This window comes from Cryptomeria japonica, chromosome 5, assembly GCF_030272615.1.
Source record: "Cryptomeria japonica chromosome 5, Sugi_1.0, whole genome shotgun sequence".
NCBI classification, from domain to species: domain Eukaryota; kingdom Viridiplantae; phylum Streptophyta; class Pinopsida; order Cupressales; family Cupressaceae; genus Cryptomeria; species Cryptomeria japonica.
The window spans coordinates 240,582,563-240,603,875 of NC_081409.1; the positions used below are offsets into that span (position 1 = coordinate 240,582,563).

At 37.6% G+C, this 21,313-nt stretch overlaps 1 protein-coding gene across 8 annotated transcripts in view; it reads right to left on the reverse strand.

Moving 5' to 3' along the window:
- The window catches only part of LOC131028839 (DNA repair protein REV1), a 189,645-nt gene that overhangs the window by 119,573 nt on the left and 48,759 nt on the right, over window positions 1-21,313 (reverse strand). For all 8 annotated transcript variants that reach the window (XM_059221380.1, XM_059221381.1, XM_057959199.2 and 5 more), the window contains 5 exons: window positions 2,833-2,991; window positions 2,462-2,594; window positions 2,258-2,346; window positions 1,711-1,761; window positions 1,415-1,612 (listed from right to left, as the gene is read on the reverse strand). In XM_059221380.1, coding sequence (XP_059077363.1) covers window positions 1,415-1,612; window positions 1,711-1,761; window positions 2,258-2,346; window positions 2,462-2,594; window positions 2,833-2,991 — 630 coding nt within the window. The remainder of the gene's footprint in view (window positions 1-1,414; window positions 1,613-1,710; window positions 1,762-2,257; window positions 2,347-2,461; window positions 2,595-2,832; window positions 2,992-21,313) is intronic.

Below are 21,313 nucleotides of genomic sequence, written 5' to 3' on the forward strand. Positions count from 1 at the left end.
CATTTTATTCTTTACTAACTCTTAATCGCACCCCTGTTATTGATTGTTAACAAATATTAATGACAACTCATCATATTCATCGATTGACTATATTCAATTTGTTTCTCATTTACTATGAGATTCCTATCATGACTGTTTCATCACAGATTACCCTATCACGTAGTCCCTTTTCATTGATGTGTCAACATGGATATATCCTTAATCGCTTTCTTCTTAAAATACATACATTTCAGTAATGATCGGTTGCTTTTATTTTGTTAGTTTGATTGCACTTTTCATGATATCCCTTTGACTTCTCAATTCCATGATATCCGATTGCACATTAACACATCTATTGAGAACTTGAGACCGATAGTCTTAATGATCTTTATGCCTTATGAATGTTAATTAGTCGCCGATTGAGATGATCGCTAATCTTCTATGAATCACTTCCCATAATCCTTATTCACTTATTGCCCTTTAACGGAGTTAACAACAATATTAAGGGAGTCAGTGTTAATAACATCTAACTCGTTCCTCCTCTCTAAACTGTCGGTAATGATATAGAGGTTATTATAATCACTACCCACCATACTGATTCATGTTATTAGTAATTATTGATTTGTCAAATCGATATTCTTTTAACAATTCTTTTTATATATTTGTTTTTTCATTTCGATATTTCAAGAATATAATTATTAATAAATAAATAATAGCATTAGTAATAAACATAATATGTAAATTATGTTTATAATATTATTAATTTAATAAAAACATAATAAATAATTGGTAATTATTATATTAATTAATAATAATAATTAATTTAGGATATATATATATATATAACGATCAAGGAGGGGACATGACATGCACCGAGTCCGATTCTCGTTTCTATGGTACATACACATACACCTATATATGTACACACACATACATGTACATACATATACACACACATACATGTATGTACATATATGTATATATGTATGTATGTGCATATATGTATATATGTATGTATGTGCATATATGTATATATATATAAAGTTGTATAAATATACAAGTTTTAATTTATAATTTTTATTATTTTTAATTTGTAATTTTATTATTCGGAACAAAGACTGAGGTTACGTTTAGAGCTTTTTTATTTTCAGCAGTAAACAATAGTGTTTAGGGTTTTTTTGAAGTCTGAAAGTCAGCAAAATCTATGAACGAAAATTTCAAACCCTAACCAACTCGGCACTGATTCCATGACAACTCCAATTCCAGGGTGATTCATAACCAGAATCAGCCTGATTTTGGAGCTATTCGGTAACTTCAATATGATGCATGCAAATATTTGAGCATGGCTCCATTTCACAGAAGAAAGAATGCAGCTGATAACATAGCAAACCCATTAAAGCATTATACTATTGCAAATCAAATTAAGAAAGTTTACCTCCTTGGATCGAATATGAAATTGACCGTTTGGCTTAGCTCTCTTTGTAGCCATACGAGATAACAACAAATTTCCAGCAATCCCAGCACTTGCAGTGCATTTTGTCACATCAAATATCTCTTGCCTAATAGCTAATGCAATGTGATCGGGATCATGCAAACCTGTCACATCCAAATATGCCTCATCACAGCTTAATGCCTGCATTGTATTCTCAGTTGTTACAATCTTGTATAGTTTAGTTGTCAAACTCAATCCACAAGGAGTTAGAAGAATTTCATGGCAAAAAGAGTGCATACTTGTACTCTGTTACAGTGCTTGTGAAGAATGTCATAAAGGTGATCGGCAACCTGCAAAAAGATAAATTAAGACAATAACTATGTAATACAGCGCTGCAAAGTGCAAAGCAATAATGTTCTTACCAAAAAAGACAAAAAAAAACATTCTTTTGATGTCCAAAGTTGACCAAAGTAGGTCGATGAGACTCAAAAAGTACTTTTGGGTACATTGTACAACACAGAAATACTCAATGTGATGAGATGACTTCTGTGGTACCTTGAATTCACAGGCAAAATGGCCAAAAGTAAGTCAATGAGATGCAAAATGTGCAGTTGCAAATTTAAAACGAGAAATACTAAATGTGAAAGTTCCACTTTGAAGCAACCTGAAACCAAAAGCAAAATGGGGTAAACTGTGATCTATAGAACATTTTAAAAAAGATACTGGGCCTGAAATGAACAAAGATTGTTCATAATGCTGTTTGTCCAATGTGTGAAAGAGAAACTGTAGGACAAATTTTTGCTTACAAACAAATTTATGCCATCCAAAAGAAAGAGAATAAACTACCTCTTCATATGCACTGAAGTCATAAGGAAGAATACAAAGATGAGGACACAAAGCCTTGGCATCCCTAACGAACATTCCTGCCCTGATGCCTACCAGTGCCAAAAAGTCAAATTATGCTCCAGCAAAAACATTTCATAGCCCTAATCCTAAGTGTGAATTATATAACAACTCAAAAATATCTAATACAACTGAAACTGATTATACCATGACCACGAGCAGGATAATTTGCAGAAGAAATTTCAGCAGTCCCTTTAGGATTATCTGAATGGCATACAGCTACAGGTTTGTCATTCAATTCAGGATGTTTTCTGATCACAACAGATACAAAGAAGCAATCCTGGGAACATAATATTGTAAGAAGTGAGGAATTGAGTTAAACATTAACCAAGTAACATCAAATATCATAAATGAAAGAATGTAACTTTTACATTTATATGTAAGAACCAAAACATCATCAAAACTGAAACTGAAACTGTACATGAACTGTTGTAAATGGCGATTAATATAACTGAAAATAACTAGAACAAACAATATTAAACATTCATATAACTTAAAATAAGTATAATAATCATTACCATATCAACATGGATAATAACACGACTATCAGCAACAGAAGTAGTATTAGAGCTGGAATCTACTCCTGTATATTGACCCTGTATTTCTTCGGAAGATTTTCCTGCAAATCTTTTACGGTACCGATTTCTCCAGGTACCTATGAAATGCAACCTTGAATTCTGTAATTAAGAGCAACAATATCAAGATCAGAGAAGTAATAAAAAGATCTAGGAAAGCAATTTGCTTACACATTCATACTCTAAGCTGGGACAATTGGCTATTAGTTGCTGATTAAACTCGAATCTCTTGTCATTTCAATAAGTCATAAACTAACATCTCAAGAAAAGAGTAGAAGTGACATTTAACTCGATTATCTTAATTCTCTGATACATAAAATTCTACTGAATTGTAGCTGTCCAACATGGCTTTTTTTAATTGGTTATTAAAATGTGTATTATAATTTGGCTCATTTTAAATTTATAACATTTTTTATACTTTATATTTTAATAAACTAATATCAATATTAAATATATTTAGATTAGATTAAAATTTTAACATTTTGAAAGTTATTTAGTTATAATAATTTTAAATTCATTTAACTTTAACTATTTTTAAATTTATTAAAATTGCAACATTAAATTCATTAAATTTTGATATCCTTTTTTTGTCTACTAATAAATTTAAAACTTTATTCATAGAGAAATGGAGCAACAGGCCAAATACAAAAAATAAAGGAATCAAATTGCACGAACTAGAACAACTCATGGATCATGACTATCAAAAATTAATGTCTTTGTTATTTTGTCCATGGTCTTCATGGTAAAGGCAATGATGAAACTGGTAGACCATTTTCCTCATATCCTGCACCAACGATCTCGGGTAATGCTGAATATCCTCCAAGTCCCCAGTATTAACATTGATCACATTCAGGGTTTCTGCATGGTCATCCACGAATCTTCATTGCCAATCTCCTTCCATGCACACCATAAAAAACTGATTATCAGATTTGTCCAATGAGTTTTTGACAGCAGAGGTTAGAATCTGCAAATTCATACACTCAATATGATTCTCTCCGATGAAGTTACTACACAAGGGCATAATATTATTTAAAATAGGAACAATATAGGCAAGACAAAGATGATGCTGTTGTTACAACTCAGATTAGAGCCTGAATTGAAATTGTGATTATTGACACAGGGAACTGTGCAAGCAATGAGATTTATCTCAAGGCTGAAAATCTTGTGAGACTGCCTTGCGCTTTCCTTTCAAAGTAGTATGAGAAGAAGTTGCCAAATTAATACCCATCATGGGGCTGGGATTGATCAAACGATTGGAAGAATTTCAATGATTTTATCAATGTGAGCCATAGAACTGGAGGACAAATTAAATGACAAAAAAAAACATTTAAAAAAAAAAATTTAAATGAATGATCTCGTCTTTGTTCACTACAACCTCTGCCTGAGAATGAGAAAAATTAGGGTTACAACATGTCAGCCAATAGAAAAATAACACCCGCTGCCCCTTGACCCCACCTTGGGGACGCTGCCCCCAAACCCCTGTCGAAAAATATGGGGGGAAACTGCGTCAATAGAAGTAGGGAAAATTTAACCTCCAAGTCTGACACTGATTCGATCGACCAGGTAGATATAGAGGCTGAGACTGTAGCCATGGCAGAGGAGGAGCGGAGAGCACGAGCAGAGACAGGAGATTCAGAGGCAGATAGTGACACAATCCTTTTGCCTTTTGTTTGAATTCGACTTAGTTTAGGAAGAAAGCATCACTGAATTGTTACTAGATGATCACGGTCCAGCTGCAGTTCATAAACGTAAGTCCCTTTGTGATACCAACATATCACATCATATTCACTGAGACTATCCATTTGCAAAGTCAAGACCTGACTAAAGAAACCTTGGGGTTATCTTATTTGATCACATTATTTAGCATAGAAGTTTTCCTTGTTCAAGAGAGGATAGAATACTTAGTATTGTATTCTATGTTTGAAGTGCATAAAAAACACATCAGCAGCAATAATTCTAATTTTTCCAAAAGGAAGATAGCATTTGGTCAAAATTAGCAAGAGCAACCCCAATCCCCAACTTGATAGGTGGATGTTTAAGAAATTTATCGGGATTAATAGTCAAGGAAATAGGGCAATTTGGACTTCGAAATAACAAATAGAGTTATTGTTCAACCAAGAGGTAGTGGCCAAGAAGTGATCTATTGTTATGACTCCTTGCAAAGTTTTGATCCTTTCTCTTTTTTCTATTAATCCAAGTACACAACGTTTATTATAACAAATATCCTAGAGTGCAACCTCTCTAAGGAAACTAGGAAGCCCCTCCTTTTCAAGAGGTGAGGGAGAACCAACCTATCTTTCCAAAGAGTCAGATCTAGCATTAAAATCTCCAACATAATTCACATAGCTCCCCCTTCCACTCTCCGCTTGTCCTTGATTGGCCCTACAAAGAATCTTGTTCAGCATAGTCTGGGGACCATATACATTTATAGGGAAAACCACAACCCAAACCGATCCAATAATCCAGCAATTTGTAGAAAGCATTTCTTGCATATTCATACCCTATTTATTCCAAATTATGGCTACACCACTTGTCATGCCTTTATGCGTTTTATCCAAACTACCCCATTTGTTTTGAACATTAAGTATATAAATCTTGATCTAAGTTGATCTTGATTTCCTACATTAGAAGAACATCTAGATTAAAATTTTCAAAGAATTCCACACAAGCCTCTTCTTTGAGGGGGGTGTTCAATCTCCAAATATACTATGAGATCACCAACATTGGGTAACCTTTGATCTCTTGGTTCTCGCCTACCCACCTTAGAATCCAAAGTCTAGTTTTCTTATTTTTCAAACACCTAAAGACCATGGCTTTACCTAAGACCTCCAATTCGAAGCCAAATTCTTGTTGAGGATCTATGGGGTGGCCAATGTTGCCCTGATCCTTACCTTTAAAATTGTAGTCAAAGTCAAGCTTATTATCCATATTGTATCCAAAAGGCCCTTCTCAACATTTGTTCATCAATAACTTTCACCAAATATCCTTTGAATTTGTAGGTCGTTGGCAAATCTTCAGGGCCATCTAATCCGCTCTCCTTAAATTATCTATCCTTGAATATCTCAATTCCCTCCTATAAAGACTTTCCCAAATGCTCATCTGCCTGTCTCCCAGAAAGGGGACATTACACTTCTAGTTTGTGCTTCATGTATCTATTAGTATTATAGATGGATTGAAGTATGGTTATTTTGCAAGCATTGTTATGCTAATGAAAATACTCCAAATTTGCATGTAGTTGATACTACAATAAAGCCATAGCCTAGGTATTGTATCGTAATTGATGTTGTTGAATAATTAAATTGCTCTTGCTTTTCAAGCATGGGGATTTTCACCAAAAAGGGTTTTCCCCACATAAATTTAGTGTTATGCAATACTTTCTCATGCATTCTTTTCTACAATTACGAAGGTTATATTTATTTGCACATACCTATCCTAGTTGATAAGAGTAGGAAGCGTTTTCCGCATCTCTACTTCCTTTTGTTGTTGTTCACTAGATTTTTCTTAGATGCTCTAAGCATCCACCTAAGATAAACATGAAATGGAGACCTCAGTAGGGTAAACAAAAAGAAGTTTATAACTTTTAATCTATGCCCTTCCAAGTTTCCAAGACAAGGACTACGAGAGCCAAGGGGATGTGTTTCTAGGACAAGTTTTTTGGGAGGCCATTTTTTAGGGTATGGCTATTAAAAAAAGGGTAATTTTTATAATATAAGTTTGAAATATTCATATGATAACATTAATAAAGCATTTATCATAGAAATTATATAATACTAATAAATAACATCACACTTGAATTGACAAAATTGTAATGTCCCCACTTTGAAATAGAATTTAATGATAAATAATAATAATAAAATTAAAATATTAAAATTTAAAATTAAAATATAAAAGAATATAATTAAAATTTAAATAAGTTAATGAATGGTCAAAAGACATGAAATGAAAATTTGTCACTCCCTCAAACATGAGATATAAAAGGGAGAAGAGAACCTCATTTGAGAGGAGATAATTTGGGAAACAGAAGTGCAGATCGGATTTAAATAAGAAGTGCAGATCTGATTGTGAAAGGTTGTGTCCCTTTCAAAAAGCACAAATAATGAAGAGTTGCACTCTTTCAAAAGGTGCTAATGGTGAAAGGGTGTGTCTCTTGCCAAAGGCCATACATGATGAAGAAGTGTGACCTCTCCCTCACATTGAGAGATATAAAGGAAAGGAATCAAAAGCATCCAGTGACATCACCATCGATCAGATCAGATCAGAACTGTTATTAAGTTACAGGCAGTAACATCCTTGTTCTTGGTGGTATGCATGGGGATATGCTTAATATATGAAGCTTGATAATATTTTTATGCAGAATTGAATAGTAATATTAATATAGACTGCAATCTATATGACAGTCATACTTAATTTCATATACATTCATAGTACAACAAGATATTGACATATTTACAGTCCCAAGCTCTTAACCAGTTCTAATTCCTTTTCCCTGAGGAGTGGTGTGATGCTGTTAGGGAGAGGTGGAGTAAAACCATCTCATGATTGATGAGCCCCAAGGGTGAAAGAACCCATGATGCTGAAATCTGGGCTGCGGGCCCCAAGGGTGAATGGACTGAGGTTCCAGTAATCTGGGTTGCATTAGGGAGATGGTATCATCGTGCCCTAGACAAGCAAGTCCCCCATCCAGGATTAGAAAATAGAAGGGAATTAAGATTATGCTTGAATAAGGACATTGCCTAATTGTACTATGAGCAACTCTAGTCATTAATTTGTAATTACTATAACATGGTAGGTAGTAATGTATGTTTCCCTTTGGGAATTGACAGCCTATAAATAGGGGACATTACAAAAATTTAATTGCTTTCATTGCCAATGTGCACATATATAATATAAAAATTACAACAAAATGCCCAAAGGCCACAAATTTAAACTTCAATAAGAAAAAAAATATAGAATATATGCATTTCTCCCTAATCAACATCTAGTAACACTACATCAAAACTAGACTCTAAGTCTAAGTCGACCAACGTGTTGATGTGTTTTTTATGCACAAAACATTTCAGAATAAAGTACCAAGGTAATTTACCCTCTCTTGAACAAAATAACCTCAGATGCTAAGAATGAGATCAACTAATGTGATTCCAAGGTTTCTACATGTCAGGTCTTGACGAGTGGGTAAGTTCAGTGGTTGATGTGAATTGCTGTGTTTCACTTTGGGGACTTACGCAAATGTTTGGATTATCATGAATGATGAGGAATAGGTGTGCTAACAACTTAGGATTTATCAATAAGGCTCTAGATTTACTTCTTACTAAAAAAGGGGGAAAAAGAATAGGGTTCAGGAAATCTATTCTAATCCTAGGAATGTAGGAAATGATGAATGGATTTAGTGGAATCAAACCAGGCAAGGTCTCACAATCAGGTATTGACACAAGCTTAGTGCAATCATCTAAGGTATACTTAATGATTTTCAGACTATTACCATCAAATGTAGACACCATCCAAGTTGATGCTTGTCAACGAATGCATAATAGTTGAAGTTATGCTTACTCAAACTCCAATTGACCACACAAGGTGCACTTACCAGCGGAAAGAGGCTAGTGGTATGGATTAAGGATTCCACACAAATGAATTCAACAAATCTTTCACTCAATCTAACATACATGAAAATAAATTCTAATCTAACTTGGAGGAATTGAGAACCATGAATGCAAATACAACATTTGAAGAGCAAAATCACCAACAATTGAACAATGATTAGGATTCAAATAGCTGTAGCATATACCAACAATTCTACAAAAACTCTCGTTCTATCCGCCCAAAGGGCGAATCTCAATTGTGTGTGCCAATCCTTCGGATTTTTCTCTAACAATTTCTTAATCACACTCAGCAAATTCTTGTTCGTAGATTTGGCTAACCCATTACCCTAAGGATAATAATTCGATGAAAACTTAAGGGTTATACCATATTCAAAAGCCCAATTTGAAAACTTTAATGATGTAAAGGAAAAACCATTATCACAAACCTGGTAATGATGTTCTCCTCTAAAAATTTAATCACGGCATCAGTTGTACATAACTTCAAAGCTTGAGCTTCTGACCACCGAGTACAGTAATCAGTCGCGGTTAGAATGTACCTGTGTTGCGCAGAGGAAGGTGGATTGATCATACCAATGAAATCGATACCCCACATAGTGAAAGGTCTGGACTCGATCACGGGCTACAGCGGCATGGCTGGTTTCTTCTCTTGAACGGTAGCAACCTGGCATGTGTGACATGTCTTCACATGTTCATGAGTATCTCGGAACAAGGTAGGCCAGTAATAACCTGCTCTTAAAATTTGGTGCGCAGTAGCCAAACTTGCACCATGACCTGTCCCAAATTTGTTGTGAAAATGTTCCACAATCTGTTTAGCTTCATTCTTTCCAACACATCTCAAATATATTCCTTCATGATTTCTTCGGTATAAAACAAAGCCTTGTAACATGAAATGCTGACACTTCAATTTTAATGCTCTCTTCTGAGCTAGGGCCATATGCGCGGGGCATCTATGGTTCAATAAATAACAAACAATATCTGTATACCATTCATCTGGAGTGACATCTTCAATTGCATAGACTTGGACTAATCCAGGTCCATCAACTGCTAGAGTCTGCGCTAAGGCTTGACCTCGAACAAGTCTCATTGGTTGTATCTCAATGTCGTACTCCTGGATAGTGGCGATCCACTTTCCTCTTCTTTCTCCTAATTCATTTTGCATAAGGAGCCTCTTAACTTCTGCATCTGGGACAATGGCATGAACTTTTGTCCTCAAGATGTAATGTCTGAATTTCTTTATTGCTTTCACCAAAGCATAAGCTTGTTTCTCTACATTCGGATATCTCAGCTCCGCATCTTTCAACGGTGCGCTCATAAATGCTATGGGATGTTCATCTTTATCTTCGTTCTTCTGTGTAAGGACTGCAGCACAAGTATGTTCTGAGGAGAATGAATACACATAAAAAGGCGTCGTATAATCAGGACTGACCAAAACAGGAGCCTCAACGATGGTGGACTTGATTTCTTCAAATGCTTTCTTTGCTTCTGTCGTCCAATCCATCTTAGCATCTTTCTTCAACATTTCATTCAGTGGTCGTATTATCTCAGCAAATCCAGAGATAAATTTCCTCACAAAATTAATCTTACCAAAGAAGGACTTCAGTTCTTTCTTACTACTCGGGAGGTTTATCTTAGATATAGCCTCAACTCTTTCAGGATCAATGGAGATTCCTTTCTCCAAGATAATATGTCCTAACAATTTACCTTCTATAACCCCGAATATGCATTTCTTGGGATTAAGGGATATCTCGTACTTTCTGCATCTTTGAAATACTTTCCTCAAATCTTCAATGTGATCTTCTCTTTTCCTTGAGAAAATTGTAATGTCATCCATGTAAATGATGATGCATTTTCCAATTAAATCTTGAAATGCAATGTCCATAGCTCTCTGGAATGTGGCTCCAACGTTGATTAAGCCACAATGGCATCCTTCTGTATGCAAACGTATCCCACTTTATGGTGAAGGCTGTCTTTAATCTATCTTCATATTCTACCATCACCTGATTGTATCCTGAATATCTGTCCAAAAAGGACATCATCTGCAATCCATTCACAATCTGTAAAACCTCATCCAATGATGGAAGTGGGTAGTTATCTTTTTCTGATGCTCTATTCAAATTTCTGAAATCAACACAAAGCCTTATCTCTCCACTCTTCTTTCTAACTGGGACCAAATTGGCGACCCACGACGAGTGTCGCACAGGAAAGATAATCCTTGCTGACAACAATTTCTTCACTTCTTGATATATGAGAGGCTCCAGCAAAGGGTTCACTAGCCTCTGTCTCTGCCTAAATGGCTTACTGTCTGGTTTCAAGGGAATGGTATGTGTAATGATTGATGTATCATATGTCTTCAAATCATCATATCCCCATGCAATCACATCGGGAAAATCTCTCATGTTCTTTAATATGCCTTCCCTTTCACTGGGTGTGCATGTTTTCCCTATGAATACATTCTTAATTTCTTTGTCATTTCCCAAATTCACCGTTTCACAGGCACTTCCACTTGAGTCATGCAATCTTTCAATCTTCATTTTATCTCTATCAAACATTCTTTCTAGCTCTATCATTCCCTTAGGAATGAAGTTTGTCTTCAAATCTAGGATACCATCTGAATCATATTCTGCTTCTTCGGCTTCCTCTTCATCAATAACCTGACTCAGGAAAACATCTGTATTTGTCAGAAAATCCAATATATGCTTATCATCTTCAAAAACTTGGAAATTGGTGACATTATCTGGTACGAATGGAACTGATGCGAGTTCCACTGTAAACTTCTTTAATCCTTCCATGGCGATGGGTGCCACTTGATTCTGTGATCTGTATATTGACTTGATATTGAAAGCATGAAAGCTCCCGATGAGATCCCATATCCTGTTGCGGTATTTTGTCAATCTTTTGTCGTGGCAGACATATTGCTTTCACACTTGTCTTACTACAATCTCTGAATCTCCAAACACATGTAAAATCTTCACTTTCTTCTGAATGGCTAACAGCAATCCATGAACTAAGGATTCATACTCAACAACATTGTTCGTACATGGAAACTACAATCTATGGGAGGCCAAATAAGTTTCCCCAGAGGGACTTATCAATTCAAATCCGGCTCCTGACCCTTTCTTTGACTTTGAAACATCAAATCTCAATGTCCAAACTTGATCTTCGTCATGTATTTCTTCTTTGATTTTATCTGTAATTTCTTCATCTGGCCTAGGAGAGGCCTCTCTAATTTCTTCAAGTGTCAAAATTTCAGGAATTCTCTTGTGTATTTGATTCAAAGCTACCTTGCACATTGCGCAAGAGAATTCAGAATGAGCAGTATCGAGAATTCAGAATGAGCAATATCGTGAATTCGGCACCAATTAGGCAACAATAGATTTTGAATGCGGGCACGGTTGCCTAACTCAACTCCCTACTGGATATTCTTGAACACAAATCCTCTGAAACTTTCAAACATATCAATTTCCTCATCTGTATCATGATCACTTTCAACTACCATCTCTATGGAATTCACAATCTCATGATTTTCTTCTATCTTTTCAATTGGGTTTTGAAGCATCAAAACCTATGCAACTTTCGGTCTGTAATTTCCTAGATCTGTTTCCAGGAAAAGAATTTCATTGTTTTCCCCATATTCTGTTATCATCAATCTTAATCTTGGGGTACTATCTATCTTGATCTGGTTTGGTACACCTCTCCATGGCAGCCACGTGAGAGAAATCGGTCGAAAAGTAACCATTCAGTCTTCGTGACCAATCTCGACTCAGGAGCATGCCATATCCGTCTAGAATGTCTACAACTGATATATCTATGAAGTGATGGACTCTTGGATCCGCAGCCAACTGCATATGAATATTGTTTAACTCTCCAATCACAGGTACCTCTGTCTTATCTAATTGTGTAACTCTTTTACTAGTCTGTATGGGAATGAGACCCAATTTCTCGCATATAGCCTTTCGCATTACATTACTAGAAGCTCCGGAATCTACCAGACAATTATGTAAAAGTTTGCCGAAAATCCTTACTGAAAGCAAGAATGGGGCTGGCTCATCTTGATAATTCACTACTGGCTTATCCCTATGGACTTGCAAGCTCTCTTCTTTTTTCACACTTTCTTTGGAAACTTCTTTTTTAACCGTGCTCTCAACAAAAGCAATCTCACTCTTAGGAGGGACTTCAGCCTTGGTAGGATTTTCAGTCACAACTAGTGAATCCTTAACTCTCTTTACATTATCTCTTGTGAGAAAAGCTTTGCCTTCTAGCATATCTTCTTTCTTTGGCACATTTGTTGTCTTTACTAATTCCTTTTTCTCGGGCATATTAGATGAATCTTGAACACTACATGCCTCTTCTGATGACTGTTGAATATTTGGTTCGTCTTGAACCACATTTATGCTTGCTTGAGGAACACTTGAACCTCTCTGAATGTTGGGACTGGTTTGAGCTGATGCTCTCCCGACAGTATTCTCATTTAATCCATTCATTAATGTATCCCTGATATCAGGTACCTTCATTAGTTCAAACAATGGTAGGCTTACCTTGATTTTCTTGAATTCTTCTAACATACACAGACTCAGCCGCTTCAACTCCTCTCCTTGAGGGGGAATGTTCCTCTGTCTATACTCAGGTGAATCTTGTGGATAGCTGGGTGTATTGCTAGCACTTGGATTTGGTGGCGTAGCGAAATTGTTCGGAGTAACGGAAGTAGTTAAAGGCTCTTGATTCCTCTGATTCCTCTGATAAACTCTTGGTCCAGTGTTTCCTGACGACTGATGAAACACTTCTTTAATTCCTTCGACTAGAACACTGTTATTCAATGGTGGGAAATAGTAATCTGGATCTTCAATAGGTCCATTGGCTGAAGCAGGTGGGAACTGAGAATTAGGCGGAACCATAGGTCCATTCGCCGATTCTGGAGGAAATCTTCCACCTTGTTCGCACATTAGACTTTCTTCATAAACTGGAGGAAACTTGAAATCCTCAATGATTAATGCTTGGTCATATCTTGTAGTGGGGACAATTTCATATCCTGTTGTTGGAATGCTTTCTGCAGCTTCACTACTTCGCACTTCCTGCTGGAAAATGTCAGCAGCAACCTTGAATTCGGGACAATGCAACTCTGAATGCTGACTAGTGTTGTGTAATCTACACCAATTTGATAAAGCGGCCTCCACGAGGAAGACTCTGTCAGCCGGTCGACTCTTCGAAGCAGGCGGATTGTCCAGGGGTGACGGCACATTTCCATTGTTGGGCGCAATATTCCATGCTCTCTTCTGATAATTCTGATTATTGCCACGATATCCTTGGTTATTCTGATTGTTGTTCTGATAATTCTGATTGTTACTTTGGTAACCTTGATTGTTGTTTTGATTACCACCTTGATAATTTCTATGCATACTGTAGAGCTGATTGTTCTGGTTCCTCACGTGAGTAACCTCTGTAGATAATTTCTTTACTTGATCTATTAACTCTTTCATTTCTTCTTTCTCCTCCTGTGTCCTTGTGGATGTTACAGCATTTGCAGGTACACTGGATGCGTTTGTGGAGCTTGAGAAATGGGTGCTCCAGGATGGAGTACCAACTGATTTGATGGCTAAGCAATTGGATACATCGGCTGCGGAACTTGATTCATTATCGACGTCTGATGCACCAAAGCTTGGCTTAAATTCTGAATTTGATTGGCGGCCGCAGGCGACCCCAAATTGAGCAAAGGTCCACTAAGATTCTGACGTAATATTTTACTAACTTCTATTGCCTTCGCATACGCTTCGTTCAAATTTGCTGGAGAGGGATGAGTACGCACAAACATAGTTGTAAATGGATCTAAAGCATGATAATATATCTCTCGAGCATCTAGAATAAGGTAAGGAGTCTGCAACCTTGTGTAAGCTTTCTGGAATCGGTTGTTGAATGAATTGATAGGTTCATTCTCTTGTCTTTTGCACTCAACAAACTGTCTATGCAACTCCGATGGGGAAATTTGAATTCCAAACTTTCCAATGAATGTCTCTTTTAATTCTTCCCATGAGGTGATGGATCCTGCAGGTAAATGGATGAACCAATGATACGCTTCTTCTCCTAAGGAATAGGAAAAGAGTCTGCAAGCAACATCTCCATACTCAATCGGTCTATTTCTCAAATGGTCTTCAAACATCTTGATGTGATCTTCCGCCGTCCGGCTTGAGTCGCTAGCATTGTACTTTGAACAGAAATTCTCCGAATTCTTCGACATCTCATGAATGTCATTGAAAGCGAGCGGTGACGGGTTGGTAACCAACCAGGTAGCACCGTTTGGGGGTGGTCCTTGATTCTCGGCCATCTCTTGGTCTTCTTGTCGAAACTGCTGAGCTTCCTCTGGATTTGGATCTAGAGGATCTGGAAAAGTATTGTCTTCTCTCAGCACGTCCCTTTGATTGAATACTCTATCTCTATCTGCTATATCTAAATTCAGTGAAGCCTCCCGCCTTCCAAGTCTGGATCTGCGAGGAGTCCTCAACTCACAATGTCTCCGATCTCCAGGAGTAGATCTTAGAATTCTCTGAAGTCTCTCGGGTGAAAAGGAATTGATGCGATCCAGGGTGATCTATCTAGGATCAATCCGGACTTGTTGTAATCTTTGAGCACGTAAATCTCTTTCAATCTGCTCCTCAATTTGTTCGTCAATTCATTCAGCTATCTCTTCTTCTTCTTCCAAGATAAGAGAAACTCCAATGTATTGTGGTGCACTTGTTTTCACATCCTAGGCAAAGTTGTTCAAACTGGACATAATCTTTCTTTCGTCTCCCAAGTTCAGTTGCTCGAACTCAAGCTCATTTAATTCAACCTCGTTTGTTCTATTAGGATCAGGTAGCACCATGGTATTTCATACTAACTTGAAATCTTCAACAGGTTCAATTTCTTCTAGGCTGATTGGTAGACTAGTTCTCACGATCAACTACTCCAGGAACAATGATAATCGGAGGCAAGCTTCCCAACTGCTCTTCTTTGTCTATCACTTTTCTCACTTGTCTGAATTCAACGTCACTACTTTGGTTTCTCCAAGCAAGAGTGTTGAATTGTGAAATGATATCTCTTTGTTCACCTTGAATAAGTTCTTCTTCAAGCAACACCATTCCAGAACATAATCTTCAAATGATTGCAAAGACAATCTACAGTCCAACTGTTTACAACATGATAATGCTCAGCCCTCCTTCTAGCGCCAAAAGAATGTTGATGTGTTTTTTATGCACAAAACATTTCACAATAAACTACCAAGGTAATTTACCCTCTCTTGAACAAAATCACCTCAGATGCTAAGAATGAGATCAACTAAAATGATTCCAAGGTTTCTACATGTCAGGTCTTGACAAGTGGGTAAGTTCAGTGGTTGATGTGAATTGCTGTGTTTCACTTTGGGGACTTACGCAAATGTTTGGATTATCATGAATGATGCGGAATAGGTGTGCTGACAACTTAAGATTTATCAATAAGGCTCTAGATTTACTTCTTACTAAAAAAGGGGGAAAAAGAATAGGGTTCAGGAAATCTATTCTAATCCTAGGAATGTAGGAAATGATGAATGGATTTAGTGGAATCAAACCAGGCAAGGTCTCACAATCAGGTATTGACACAAGCTTAGTGCAATCATCTAAGGTATACTTAATGATTTTCAAACTATTATCATCAAAAGTAGACACCATCCAAGTTGATGCTTGTCAACGAACACATAATAGTTGAAGTTATGCTTACTCAAACTCCAGTTGACCACACAAGGCACACTTACCAGCGGAAAGAGGCTAGTGGTATGGATTAAGGATTCCACACAAATGAATTCAACAAATCTTTCACTCAATCTAACATACATGAAAATAAATTCTAATCTAACTTGGAGGAATTGAGAACCATGAATGCAAATACAACATTTGAAGAGCAAAATCACCAACAATTGAACAATGATTAGGATTCAAATAGCTGTAGCATATACCAACAATTCTACAAAAACTCTCTTACAAATGAGAGACAAAGGGGCATATATAGAGTCTCTTACAAAATGGATGGCCCAGATTGATCTAAGATCAACGGCGGATATCATGCAAACAAAACCCTAGAATTGCCCTAATTAGGGTTACATAAAAAATGGTGCCACCAACATATGGCCCAATGAAAAGATACCTAGTCATCATATAGAGAATCTTCTAGAAGATTCCTCCCTGCATCTCTTTCTCTCCTAGCATACTCCAAGAATGTAGCCAATACTGAATCTAACTCCTCCATGGAAATGCTAGGCAAGGTATCTTGTTGTAAATCAATCACATCCAATGAATCCGAGCAAGCATTCAAAGTGTTCTCCCATTCAGGCATGAGCTTCTGTGAATTATGAACATGAATCAACAAAGAGACCAAGTCATTTATTTGACTCTTCTGCAAAGAGTCCAACTGGCAAAAATACATAAATTTCATCTTGTCTCTTAATTCGGCTAAGTGTAAACCACTAGCATCACTAACATCAACACCCAATAATTCCTCAATCGAGGCAAGGATCTTCATCTGAATGTCCTGAATTAATCCTTCCATCTCCATACAACTCGATTGGGCGTTCTCATAAGCTGATTTCTTCAAAGCTAGTGCACAATACCAACCATGGAAATTATATGTCTCCACTGTGCACAATGTTCTCGCTGACCAAGGCGGAATTAGGAACCTTCTTCAATGCCAGGAGGCGTGGAATAGTCTTCTCTTGGATAGGCCGGAATTCCTCCCAAACTCCCTCCAAATACTGGATTTTGAATACAAGCGTTGTTGTCTTATCATATGCTTGGACAAACTGAGTAAGGAAATCATCTGCCTGCTTCCTTGTGCTTTCAATCCACTTTTCCACCTCTGAGTGTGTACCTCTCGCTACCTCACAATGTGAATGTATTCCATGGTCGACTGCAATAGGGGAAATAAGGGTGGGATCTCCACGCCTTGTCTCTACAATATACTCTCTGAGTCTAATATTTTCTTCTTTGTACCTTTCATTCTCCGCAATCGCTGTGTCTAACTTTGCATTGATTGCTTGGAGGTTGTCACCAATCTCCTGAAATTCCTGCCCTACGGATGGACGACCAAGGGCAACTGAAGTGATCTGGAAATCCATGGGAGTAGTAGTGTCCACTGTCACGCCGGCTCTAGGAACAACAATCTATGCAATCTACATTCCTGTTTCATCTCTAGCTATGTGCGACAAAATCTCCACTCTCTTGGGCTCCTTCTTCTTAGCACTCCTAGCTAGGTAGTCATCAATATCATCAATAGGTTGTACTTCTATCATTTGTTTACTTTTATCCATACTCTTCTTCAACCATTCAGGAATAGCGGTCATCTCCATACCATCATCGAGACATATTTCTTGATCAAGGTCTTTCAATGCCGAGATAACTTCATCATTATCATCGGGATTATTCCTAGTCCAATCATATACTTCATTTCCCAAACTAACTTCCAAAAGGACAGTAGGGGATCCCGGCTGGTCATCATTCTCATCAGGAGGTGCAGATGTTGCTGTGGCATGAAAATCCTGAATATTTTCTGGTAGTATCACTGTGTTGGAACACTGTTGAGTCTCCTTATTCTGTTCTGTTACTTCAATCACTTCGATTGATGAGACACTGGGAGGGGGTGAAGGAATGATAAGTGGAGTGATGATAATCTTTTGTTTCTTCTTCACATCCTCAATCTTCTTCCCTCTAGCCTTGACTTCTCCAGGCATGTTCTTCCTTCTCTTGGGAGCTTGACTCTCTTCGTCTGCATGAATCCTGACATCACTGACAGTCCTCTAATCATCCTCGGAAGTAGACTCTTCCGGTTTCATCCTTTCATAAGTGAAGGGAACACCCATGTCAACTAATCTGTTCATTTGCATATCTACCCATGTGCAGGAGAAATTCAAGACTTCTCTCATCAATACATTCAGGTCAATCTCTTCTGACTCTGACAAATTTGGCAATGGGATTGCCTTCTTCATTTCATTATCATAATGTGGGTGTGTATGATCTCTATCATCTAATACCTAATCAGGGATGAGGAAAAGTCCACACTTCCTCATGAAATCCACTGACATTTTGGACCACATTCTTCTCTTCACTGCTTGTTCGTCCATCAAGTTAGCCCAATAATCCTCTATGTCAACCTTATGAGTGAACTTCTCTCCTCTGATCCTTCCGACCTTCTTGTCTAGATCGAACCTTTCTCTTTTCTTGTGGGTAGCAAATCTGTAGAATGCAATCTCCTCACCTGCAGTGCTGGCAGCTATGGCGGATTGGCAGACCTCTAATGTCTTCCCAACTGAAATAGGGAATGTCATTCATGTCCTGTGCTTCTCTTTCTGGATAACATCAAACTCTAGAAGTTGTCTTACCACTTCCAACAATATCATTCTGTCAGTTGGATACCTAGGAAGTCTGTAGGGTTCAGATTGAAACCCATGAATCCTGAGGTATGTGAAAGTGGGAAACTGTATATACCACAAACCATATTTCTCTATTAACTCTGTTGCCTCCTTGGACAATCTTCTGTGGATTCCGCCTTGCAACATCCGTGTGATGTACATAGTGAATGCATCATTCACTCTCTTGTAGTCTTCAATTTTGTGCATACTCAACTGGGGGTAGCATTCATAACTCTTAAATTGTCCTTGCCCATTCCCGACTTCACCTTTGCATATTAATCCTCTGTATGAAACAAATCGTGCAAGCAGGTACACCAGGTAAGAAGTCATGGCAAATGACTTGCACCGCTCTACATTCCTCAACTGAAAGTCCAGATTGTCGCTTATGATCTTGGACCAATTCACTAATGTTCCTCTAAGACAATCCTGGATGAAGTAGAACATCCATCCATGAAATATTGCTCCCTGCGGCATTCCCATCACTCTGTTGAGTAGGAATATCAAATCACTATATTCCTCCTTAAAATCTACGCACATAAGTGTCTTGGGAGCCTTGGAATGATGATTCCTAGGTTCAATCATCCATTCTTTATTAATTAAACTCTTGCATACACCCATCTTCTTCGTGTATCTGCCTGCATAATCCTCCTTGGTCACATCCTTCATGTCTGTTCTGCGTGGAATTCCGAATGCCTCAGCAATGGCATCCTCAGCAAGGTAGGCGATGACAACACCTTTAGGACTCTTGATCATTCTTGTGAGCGGATCGTAACATCGTGCACACTCCAGGATCAACTCACTGCACTGTATGGATTGTGGAAACCCAGCGGCATGGAAAATGCCACTCTTCATAATATTCGCATATGCTGGAGAAGGAACCTGATCTCTGGATCCGAACATCCGACGCTGCATCTGGTCGAAGTCCTGGAAATGCATGTTGGTATCAGTGATTTCCTTCCATCTGGATGAGATCTTAAACTCTGGATAAAATCCAGTCTCCAATGTCTTCAGCGCTCTTTCCTTTCCTTGTATCCTAATTTTGACATCGCACCTGTACGAAGCTGGAAGTTAGTCCTAGGATAAAAATAAATACTTATAATAAAATTCCTGACTTTCTAGAGATTTAGCCAATTTAGAGCATGGAGTCGGGAAAATAATCCATACATTTAGTAAATTTTAGCAATTACGTTCAAAGTGTGACAACACTAAGGCATGGAAGCCTTCCATAAAATTCATTTATACCTCCTTATGCTTAGAAAATATGCTAGCAAAAAATGCAAAGGAGTATACCGGATAAGTGGTGACTAAGGAAAAGTGTGAAAGGTTGTGTTTTCACACAATGAATGTCTGAAGACACCTTCCACGGTCAACAATGGAGGTCAAAATTCTGAAGACAACCTGAAAAATCAGACTTTCAAAACATGTTGTAATCTTCAAAATGTGCATGAAATCAATAAAAATCAGTTTTATTGATGAAAACAATCATTTTTTGGAATGTAAGTATGGCTGGTAAAATTAGTTTTCTGAGGACAAATCTGAAAATCGATCACTTCAGACTTACCAGCACCTTGCAAAGTGGTTTAAATCCCTGAAAATGATGAAAAATTGCTAAGAAAACAGCCCCAAGCAAATTCGCCAAAATTGGTTAGGTGGCTGGAAATGAAAATTTCTAAGGACAACCGCCTAACAATGGAGTTTCAAACCTCAGATCTGAAGCAAATCAGCAAGCTGGAAGTGATGGCAGCCACCAAACATGCATGAAAATCATCAAAATATGGCACCAAAACACCTCCCAAGCAAAATCGAAATTTTGCCAAGTCTAGCGCCAAAATGGAATTCTGAAAATTTGATGTCAATGGCAGCCTTGATCTGCAACAATGGAGGATGGCAACAATCTGGAAAAATCGCCCAAGTTGGGGTTGGATACCCCAAACACAAAAATTTGCCTTCCTCAGCAAAAAATCGAAATTTTCAAAATTCTGAAAATTGTTGTTAATGGCAGCAATCTGCAGCAATGAAGGTCTGAACAGCAGCAAAAATGGTGGAGGAAAAATCGCCCAAGTCTCCAATCATGAATTTGCCAACTTTTACCAAAAAATGCTAAATTTGGAAAAAATCGCCAAACTTAGCAAAATCGAAAATCTGAAACTGGTCTTTAATGGCAGCCAAGGAGGAATAGATCAGCAAGCTGGAAAAAATGGAGGAAAATAAATCCTCAATCCCACACTTCACAAAAATGCCTTGCTAAAACATTCGCCCAACTTGGAGAAAAATCGCTCTCATGGAGACACCTGGTAGAAATAATAATAAAATAATGTTGAAGTTCCTCTCATATACTTGCTTTCACCTCCAACTTTCACCACACAAGCAATGTGGGATAAAAAACACTTGTATAAATACTTGCTTGGTGAAACCCTAACTT